Raw genomic sequence first — 10,916 nt, forward strand, 5'->3', positions numbered from 1 at the left:
GCATTTGACCCAGGACCACGCTAGGCGTGAGGGTGGGTGTTGAATATGTAGTTTGTGTTGTTGGAATTTGTTTGAAGTCCCACATTGCTTAGATTCCCGAGATGTGAAGTGTATAAATATGTGAGGGCAACCTCACCCTTTGAGCTAGCTTTTGGGGTTGAGATCCAAGCATATTTAACATGGTATCAGAGCCGGGTTAAGGACTGGAATGTGTGCATTTGACCCAGGACCACGCTAGGCGTGAGGGTGGGTGTTGAATATGTAGTTTGTGTTGTTGGAATTTGTTTGAAGTCCCACATTGCTTAGATTCCCGAGATGTGAAGTGTATAAATATGTGAGGGCAACCTCACCCTTTGAGCTAGCTTTTGGGGTTGAGATCCAAGCATATTTAACAGGATGATTGTTTTGGGTGAAATTTTTTTATACTTTAATGAAATTTATATGGACCTTTGGTCAGTATTTTTGCCATTTTCTCCAACTCATACAAACTTCTTAGATTTTTTTTTATTAATTTGAATACTACTCTTCTTTAGCTTCATTTAACTCACAATTTTTATTTTATTTCATAGATTTTTATATTTTGAAAAATTATTCAATACAAAGCCCATAATTTTCTAAAACTGACATTTGGTCACTCTTTATATTTAGACTTAATAGTTTATGCAATATAAATTAAGTTTTATGTAATTTTATAAGCTATTTTATCATAAACTATCTTGACAAACTTATAATAATATATAAAAAATGCATAAGTTGTTTGCATAAGCTCTAAATAAGAGGGAAAAAAATTAGATCAAACGATACCTTAATCGTACTTTTGGTCTTCATATTTTTTCAAATTCATGAAAATAGTTATTTTTTTCCTTTTTAAAATCGAACTATTTGATTTTGATGCCGTGTTTTTACATTTTTTGTAATTTTGTTCCCGATCCATGTGACTATTTGATTTTGCGCGTAGCTAAAATATCGTACTATACAAAAGTGTTCTCCTTGTACCATAGACTTTTTTGCCTTTGATTATACCAAATGAAATAAAATAAAGGCCGTCACATATCAGATTAAACAAAATGAGAGAAAACATGAGAGAAATTGAAGAAGATCTAAATCCGATCCGGATTTGGTGGACCATATAAAGTGTATTAGGAATAGAAAAATTACAGGAATTTAAATAATAATTTTCTTATAAAACACTTGACAAACAAACCAGAACAAAATTCAATATGACATTTTTTATGATTAAAGATTGGATCAACAAAGGCCCTCAAACCTGAAACAAGACACAGAATATCTCATTTCCAAGTCAATTTTTCATCATAATATTGACATGCCAACAGAAAATAAAGAAATAAAATAAAAGTTCATATCGGATGGACTTTTGGGATTGGAACACATCATACATGAGAAAAAAAAATTTCCTACCCCAACAATCTTCACTTTACCCCAACATTTTTTTTAAAATACCCAATATACCCTTATTAAAAATTAATATAATTTAAAAAAACAATTTTTGTCGTATTATACTGTTCCGGTAGAATTTTCATCCTCACGAAAAACTGTTCCGGTAAGCAATTATCCATACCGGTAAGTTAACTTTACCGGTACACTTTTTTAACAGTGTTCCGGTATGTTAATTATACCGGTACACTTTTTATAACGTTTCCGGTATGTTTATTTTACCGGTACACTTTTTAAAAAGTGTTCCGGTACGTTAATGTTACCGGCACACTTTTTAAAAAGTGTTCCGGTACGTTAATGTTACCGGCACACTTTTTAAAAAGTGTACCGGTATGTTAATTATATTTCGTTTATCATTATACATACCGGTACACTTTTTTTGAGTGTTCCGGTAGTCAAAGTGTTCCGGTATGTAATAAGTGTACCGGTATGTTATTCTTAATTTTTTAATTTTTATTTATTTTTTTTATTTTTAAACAGATATGGCTTATCTCGGCGATACAAGTCAAATGTTGGTAGATACTACGGATGTTTTTACAACTCATCAAAAATTTGCTACCGCAGATGATGTTGTCAAATGGGCTCGAGATGTTGGAGATGCCAATAAAGTCGGTATTATCATTACTCGGTCGGATAAAAAGAACGGAATAAGAGGAAGAAATGACAAGTTGATTTTGGGTTGTGACAAAGGTGGAAAGTATGACTCTTCAGAAAGTTCCACGACATCTGCATCGAAAAAGTGTAACTGTCCATTTAAAATTAGAGCTGCACCTTCAACAGATGGTTCAGGATGGAAAGTTCAGGTTATTCATGGAGTTCACAACCACGGGCTACCTGACCAATATCATGGTCATCCTCGCAAGGCACGTTTAACCGCTGATGAAAACAAACGTGTTCAAGATTTGACAAAGCGTAAAGTAGCACCAAGACACATTGTTTTAGATTTGAAAGATCAAAATCCAGAGTTTGTTGTTGATGCCACACTTGTATATAGGAAAAGACACATGATGCAAATACAGGAAAGAGGTTCCAGAACAGAGCTGCAACACTTGCTGCAGTTGTTAGATGATGCAAAATATGTCAGCTGGAATAGAAGAAAAGATGATGGCTCCGATGTTTTGAGTGATATTTTTTGGGCGCATCCAGATTCAATCAAGTTGTTGAACTTGTTTCCCATTGTTTTGGTTATGGACTGCACGTACAAAACTAATAAATATAGACAGCCACTGCTTGAAATTGCTGGCATAACGTCAACTAACATGACATTTGCTGTTGGATTTGCTTACATGGAATCTGAGAAGACGGACAATTATCATTGGGCGTTAGGTAAGCTGAAGCAATTGATTACAAAGCAAGATATATTTCCTAGAGTAATTTTGACTGATAGGGAGTTTGCTTTGATGAATGCAATTAAAGATATATTTCCACATACTACTAATATGCTTTGTACGTGGCACATAATCAAAAATGTGAATGCGAGATGCACCGTGCAAATACCTAAGGATATGAAACAGAAGGTGAAAAATTTGTGGAGAGATGTTGTTGAAAGTCCGAATGAGGTGGAGTATCAGCAACGGTTGAATGCGTTTCAGCAAGCATGTGTTAATTCAAGCAATTTTGTCGAATATGTCAATAACACCTGGTTGGCCCCTCACAAAGAACAATTTGTTGAAGCATGGACCAATCGAGTGATGCATTTAGGAAACACAACGACTAATAGGTATAATTTTTTTATTTTAAAATTGAAATTATATTTTTCTTTTTTTGGCGTTTAATTGACTATTGTTTGCAATTTGATATTTAGAGTTGAGTCTGCACATTGGAGACTGAAGAAAATGTTGGAACACAGCAAAGGAGACTTATGCAAGTGTTTGGAAGGCATGAATGACAACATAAGACTAGAAGTTGACAAAATAAAGAAGTCTTTTCAAAAAAGTTTTTACTATTACAGAAAAGACACATAGCAGTCCATTTTTTCAATATTTGAGAAACTTTGTCTCCAGGGCCGCTATGACACTAATTTCTGATGAGATTGAGAGAATTGACATTGTTGGAACAAATAAAAACTTGTGTGGTTGCAAACTTAGGTCAACATGTGAGTTGCCTTGTGCTTGTGAATGAGTGGATATACAACCAGCGGTGTACCGATACCGTTAGATTCAGTTCACGGTCACTGGAAGAAATTAACTATGGAAGAACCATTGGAGGATGACACAGAGGATGGATATGAGTTGGACATGAGTAATGCAATGGAGGCCATATGGACTCGATTTCGGTCACTTGATATTGTTGGTAAAAGAGCGTTGAAGAGTAAAGTGTTTGAACTTGCTTATCCAGCCTCAAGTTCATTGTGTCCACCACCTGAAAAAATAAAAACCAGAGGAGGAGTGAAGAACAAAAATAAAGGCAAAGCACCAAAATGTTATGATGTGTATCGTGATCCATCATACTTTGAACACGTTGAAAGAGAATATGGTGATTCACAAGGTGACTAATTTATTTTTTTGATAATATAGTTATTGCTTATATTTTTATGTCTATATTCTATTATTATATATTCAACTTTTTTTGTTTTTACATAAATCTAGGTACATCGAAGAGGTTGTGTACACAACAATCACAGTCATCTCAGAAGGAACTATCTCAACCCTCTCAGAAGCAACAATCTCAACCATCTCAGAAACAACTATCTCAGATGTCTAAAAAACTGACATCTCAGAAATATTTGGGGCAATTTCCTGATCATATGCATCCACATATTGTTGACATTGCTGATGTGCTTGAAGATGGAAATTGTGGTTTTAGAGCTGTTGCATCTTTACTTGGTTACACAGAGGAAGGTTGGTCCATCGTCCGCCAGGAGTTAGATGAAGAGCTTAGAAATAATAACAATTTGTATGAGAAATTATTCAGACAAGATTTGCAGGTTGTGAGAGATTCGTTGGTAGCAACTAGATGGTTCACCATACCTGCTATGGGTTACTTGGTAGCAAATAGGTATAATGTTATTCTCGTCACGTTGGGTAAACCTAGTAAGACTTTCTTTCCTATGATGACTTCATATTCCTCTTCAGCAAGGTTTTTTTGTATTGGTTTTGTCAATGGAAATCATTGGGTTCCGGTAAACATGTCAAAGGGGTTTCCGTTGCCCGAAGTTACAGCTGATTGGAAGAAATTTTGTTCACATGAAGCAAGGTCTTGGATGTCAAACTTAAACGGACGCCTACAATATTGGAACCTTCTAAATCCTCCGGTGAAACCTCTTAGTGGTGTTATGTCTGTTGAATAATTTTTAATTGTTTATTTTATGTCGAATATTTATATTACTTATGTTTTATCAAATATCTAAATTCGTTAGTAACGTTTATTGTGTTAAAAAATATTTTATGTCAATAAAATGCAATGCCTACTTTAGCAACGTTATTTGTGTCAAAAAATAATGTATTGAAGTATAAAAAACATTTGATCGATAAAGTTCATAATCTAAATAAAGTACACGATATAGTAAAAATAGTTCAACAAAATACACAATCCAAAAATAAAAGTACATAAACCCGTGTTCAAAAAAACATAACAATAAAAAACTAGTCATGGGTATGCACCACGACATACATCTAGTGCAAAAAAAAGCTCCTCAAAATCCTCATCATCCCTATCAGCGTCTATCCTCGTAAGAAATGTCTCAAGCGCGCCTCGAGCCATACCTCTCCATCTCCGCTCACGCTGTAGTGCAGTTTCTTGTGGTGCATCATCTGCTGGTGCATCGTCTACTGGGGCATCAGGTGCAGGTGCATAGTGCGGAACTGGTGGTGCTCCATGTGGTCCATCAACAGGGCGACACAGTCTAGGATGTGATACCCTATAGTACCAGGACATGTAATCAGGTACAGTCTCACTAGCATATGTCACTGGACGTGTCGGCTGAAGGATCCGATCAACGGACGCGTGATAACCAATCCAGTCGCTATCAATATCAGAGTAGGCAGGAGCTAGAGGTGGTGGTGGTGGTATATACTGTACAAATCCAAATTGCCTAATACACCTCTCGGGCAAGTAAGGAACTACCGTGGATCCACGCAGATGACCACTATACAGAGTAATCAGATCAAAAGGAATGCTACCTCTGTGAGTCTCAAACGGACGCCATATCACGTCATCAGGGGTCAGTGCATTCAATATAGGCCGATAATCGGGGAGCTTGGTCTTCCCTTGCTTATACATCCACCGCATAGCTCGAGGAAATCCAGGATTATCACAATTAAGATCCGACTGAGCCCGCCTACCAAGGGTAGGAAAATACTCGTGGATCCAACACTGTTACAAAAAAGAAAAAAAAGAAAATTGTTAACAACGCAACAAAGAGAAAAGAAAATTAAATTACGCAACAAAGATAAAAACAAAATTTAATTGCACAGCAAAGAGAAAAAAAATTTAATTACGCAATATTTAAATTATGTCTTTGTAGTGAGTGTCGCATACCTGAAGAAGTGTCGCATACCCTGCAAGGGCCCTCGTAGAAAACATGGATGCATCGTTCAAGTTATCGTATAAACAAACTAATGCAATACTGGCCCACGAATATGTATGGACTGCAGACAAATCACTAAACAGAAGTAGCCATTTGGCATCCACACGTGTATAACTCTTATCGGCCAGAATGGTAGATCCCACCAACATCAACATCCATGCCCTAGCTGCGCAGTCATATTTCCCGTAGAAATTGGCATTCCTATTATAACTCTCATATAGCCACTGCTGTGAAAAATAACCACCCCTCTGCGCTACAGTCTCTCGCAATGCAAATTCATACTCCTCTCCTAACAACTCAACTGTAAGTTCCGCAGCTTGTTCTTGAGAAACTGATACAGGAGTATAAAACTGACCCCTAACAGGTAGATGCAGAAGACATGCCACATCGTCCAAAGTAATAGTCATCTCGCCGAACGACATGTGAAATGACGATGTCTCAGGGTGCCACCTCTCAACAAATGCGGATATAAGATGCGGATCGGTAAATTTCAAGCTAGTCCGCTCAAGCCAGCACAACCCCGAAATATTCAACCACCCTTGAATAACTTGAGGATGGTGATCAGGAATCCTGTCAGCTAACTTTCTTCCTAAAGATACTATTCGTAGCTCAATTTTGTCACCTTCGACACGTTCCTACATATATTTAATAAAAAAATATTGTGAATAATAAATTAGACCGGATAATTGGATGCATATCATAAGACATTGAAAATGAACTATAATAATATTTTAACACTAAATTTGTATGTAAAATAAGGATTTAACAGTTGTAACGAGAGTATAAACAATACAAATTAAAAAAAATGATCAATATAACTTAACAAATAATAACAAAAAAAACAAAGTAGTACCTGACCAAACCATACATGACGAGCAACATGATGCTCGTATCGAGTCAAAAGACTCGTATCGATCGGCCCTCCAGGCCAAGCCTGCTGCACAGCCTGCTCCTCAACCTGCTCCTGATGCACTGACGGCATCTCATCGTCTTCCGGCTCCTCCTGATGTGGCCGAGACTCTCCGCGTCCTCTGTTATGCCTAATTCTACCGTCTCCTCCTCTTGTACGCACCACTGAAAAAAAAAATTTAAAAAAAAATAAAAATCACTGTGAACCGGTACACTTTTTTAAAAGTGTACCGGTATGTAATACGATACGCAGACGTCGAATATACCGGTACACTTTTTTTCAAGTGTACCGGTATGAATATTCATACCGGTACACTTGAAAAAAAGTGTACCGGTATGCATATTCATACCGGTACACTTGAAAAAAAGTGCACTTGAAAAAAAGTGTACCGGTATGAATATGCATACCGGTACACTTGAAAAAAAGTGTACCGGTATGAATATTCATACCGGAACACTTTTTTTCAAGTGTACCGGTAAAGAAATCGAACCGGCACACTTCGAAAAAGTGTACCGGTATGTAAAATTCCACTTACTCTCTCAAATTCGCCGAACTCACACCGGAACACTTTTTTGACTAGGGTAAATAATGATTTTTTTTTTCCAGTTTTACATTATATATGAGGGTATATTTGTCATTTCAAATAGGATTGTTGGGGTAAAGTGAAGATTGTTGGGGTAGGAAAATTTTTTTTCCATACATGAATCAAGGGATCCCATAAGTTAACAAAGGGTCTTTATTGAACTGTTATTTATTTTCTTATTATATGGCCCATTTAATTTAATTACGTTTATATCTTTGAAAACATAGGAACACCTATTACTTCCTCCTATCTCATATATAAACAAATTTTTCTTTTCAGATTTATTGAATAACTTATGTATCTAATTAATATTTTTGACCAAATATAGTCGGTGGCGGTGCCACATACATTTGAGGGAGTGCAACTGCACCCCATGGGTCTTAATAATTTGCACCAATAATACTATTTTTACAGATAATGAAAATTTCATTTTAATTTTTTTATTTTAAAATACATTTTATAGAATAAGTCGGTAAACAAACCACTAGGATTGGTCTAGTGATGAGGGGTTTGGGTAATATGTTGTAGGTCTTGGGTTCGATCCACAGTTCATTGTAAACAAAAAAAATGAAAAAATAATAAGTCGGTAAACATGTACCAAAAAAAAGTCAGTAAATTATTTTTTTTTATGTCTCTTATCATACACATCAAACGAGCTCATATAGTAATAAAAAGAAAATTATTACTCCTTCCATTTTTTATAAGTGTCCAGTAAGAATGATAACACAAAATTAAGAAAGCTGATTTTTGCACATTATCTTCCTATTATACCCTTATCTTAATTCACCAATAAATTAATTTTTTTTTGCACTCTTTCAAATAATTTATTGTTATACAAAAAAAAAATGAACCATTATTATTGGTAACAAATTCTGTTTAAATCTAAATATAATAAGAAATTAAGGAACAAACATTCCTATCGTAAAAAAAAAGAAACAAACTTTGTTTAAAAAAAGACTTTAGTTTTTCAAATATATAAAACAATTATTGAAAAAGATAAGAAAAATTAAAAAATGGTATAATTGACAAATCGTATCCTTAAAACACAAACTAGACAGTTAAATAGAAACACTAAATCTGATAAAACTGAACACTTATAAAAAAAAATGGAGGAAGTATTTTTTTACTATGATAACAAGATGTTAGAAATATACATCTCTTGAATTTTCATCCTCTTAAAGCTGATTTAATGCTTTTGAATGTCTCTAAATGATTAATGAATATGATCTTTTCCCTCATTGACGTACAATGATTATATAAAAACAAAAAATAATAGATACTCCGACATTCAATTCTCATTTACAACATTGTAAACACAAATAAAAAAATAGGCATACAATGTGTAACGACCCGATTTTTAGTAAATCGATATTTTATATATTTGCATATATTTTGGGTTAGTGTTAAATATCTATTTACGCGACCTATTATTATTTATCGCGAACATAAGTTTGTGAGCGAAACCTTTGTCGTGTTAGTGGGCCTTGGGCGTGTGATAGGGCTTAATGGGCTTAGGCTATTGGGCTTGAACCAAGAGAATTGGAGAGTAGTATAAGTAGCAAGTCAAAACCATGAATAGTCTCACAATTCACTTTTCATGAGAAGTTAGAAGTTAGCAAGAGAGAAAGCTAAGCTAGGGTTTTGGCTAGGAGAGCAAGGAGAAGAACTCGAGCAAGGAGAAGAGCTTAGAGGCAAGAATCATCCTTCAATCTAAGGTGAGAGTGGTTAAGCATAAGCTTGGGTGATCCAAGAGAGGGGAGGTGTCTAGCCTCCATTCCTGAACTCTCTCATCCAATTTCTTTGGGGTTTGGGTGAAGTTTATTTATCATAAACATGTCTTTTCATCTTAGTATGCTTAATGAACATCTAGGAGGGAATATGTATATGTTTGATGATGGTTTTGCATGTTTATGCAACTTTGCTTATTTTGCAAGAAATTGACATGATTTTGTATGTGTGATGTGTTTTGGTGTTTTTGATTGTTGATACATGTATATATGTATGGTATATACATGATTGATCACTTGTTATGCATTTATAACATGTTTAGATGAATTTTTGAGTTGATTTGAGGTTAAACCGCCTTAGATAACTCAAGAACAGATATTCTGTTCTGGTGTGGTTCGCTAAGCGACCAGGAGTTCGCTGTAGCGAACAGGTTCGCTGAAGCTCGCCAAAGCTCGCCATGAGCAGGTGACTTGCGGGTATGGTTCGCCATGTCTCGCTAAGCCCTCGCTTAGCGAAGGCCTCAGTGACAGCAATTTTTGTTGATGTTTGTAAAGTGTGTGTATCCATGTATTTGGTTTCGTTTTGGTTTGGAATTATTATATGTTTAATAATTGTGTTGTGTGATGGCATTTATATAAAATGTCAAAGAAGTATATGTATTTTGTATATCGGGTTGTCCGATAAAGAAGAATATCAGTTTGTCTGATAAAGAAGTTTAATGGATTATGTTATCCATGTAGTGAGCAGTAGCTTCGTGCTAAGTGATTATCATATGTTTGGTAAATGCATGGCATTCATAAATTCATGCATTATTTAGGGATATCAGACTTGTCTGATAAAGAAGGATATTGGACTTGTCCAATAAAGAAGAATATCAATGGTAAGTTCCTTGATAAAGAAGATGGTACCACATGCATTAGTCGTGTCTAGGTTGGCATGACATTGAATGTTTGGCATTAGTCGCATTTGAGTAAATGTGCAATTATGTGTTATGTGTTATATGAGTTCTTTGTGTTGTCCGAGATGACGTGAAACTATCTGGTTGTGTATTTGTGAGTATGTGTTATCTGGTTGTGTATTTGTGAGTATGTGTTATTTGGTGTATTGCTTATGGAAGCATGTGTGTGAGTTAGTAATACGTGATAGGTTGAATATAGGTGCGTTTCTATATTCGTATGTATGTGATTATGTTTACTAACTCTCTACCTATTTGTTATGTGCTGGACCTTTGGGGGTTCAGGTATTCAGGTCGAGGTTTCGATCGAGCTTTAGCTGTAGATCGTTTTGGTGTGGAGCACTTTTGGTGAGGAGCTAGTGTAGGCTACCTTTGTATAGTTTTGTTAAGTTAGTTTGGTTGAGATGTATATTAGTGCTCTGGTAATTTGTAACATCGAGTCGGGGGATCGTTTGTATTCCGTCGTATATCGATGCGATCATATTAACTTATGTTTTATGTTAATGAATTATCTTTTGAACTATCATGTTCATTGCTTTGAAAATCCTTTATGTTTAATGTTTTCCGCTGCGACGTTTCGTGTCATGTGCACGATCGTTTTTGAAAATGTTTTTCCGTAGCGCTCCGGCTACTTATCTTTAAAAAGTTTTTAAGATCACGTTTTTAAGGGTAGTTAGCTGAGGGTGTTACAATAGTTGGTATCAGAGCAGGTCGGTTCATGTGAGCCATTAGGATTTTCTTTCTCTTGTATGAAGCA

General features: G+C 35.4%; 2 protein-coding genes across 2 annotated transcripts; one reads left to right on the forward strand and one right to left on the reverse strand.

Moving 5' to 3' along the window:
* Positions 1-1,937: 1,937 nt before the first annotated feature.
* LOC123891677 (PKS-NRPS hybrid synthetase cheA-like) lies at positions 1,938-3,419 on the forward strand. Its single transcript, XM_045941585.1, has 2 exons — positions 1,938-3,175; positions 3,260-3,419. Exons 1-2 carry the CDS (start codon positions 1,938-1,940, stop codon positions 3,417-3,419), a joined length of 1,398 nt encoding a protein of 465 aa, XP_045797541.1.
* A 1,624-nt stretch (positions 3,420-5,043) lies between these two features.
* Positions 5,044-7,053, reverse strand: LOC123891678 (protein MAIN-LIKE 1-like). Its single transcript, XM_045941587.1, has 3 exons — positions 6,837-7,053; positions 5,935-6,618; positions 5,044-5,769 (listed from the first exon to the last, which is right to left on the reverse strand). The coding sequence occupies exons 1-3, from the start codon at positions 6,963-6,965 to the stop codon at positions 5,044-5,046; spliced, it is 1,539 nt and encodes a 512-aa protein (XP_045797543.1). The 5' UTR covers positions 6,966-7,053.
* Between the last annotated feature and the right edge of the window lie 3,863 nt (positions 7,054-10,916).

Source organism: Trifolium pratense, linkage group LG6 (genome assembly GCF_020283565.1).
Source record: "Trifolium pratense cultivar HEN17-A07 linkage group LG6, ARS_RC_1.1, whole genome shotgun sequence".
In the NCBI taxonomy this organism is placed as follows: domain Eukaryota; kingdom Viridiplantae; phylum Streptophyta; class Magnoliopsida; order Fabales; family Fabaceae; genus Trifolium; species Trifolium pratense.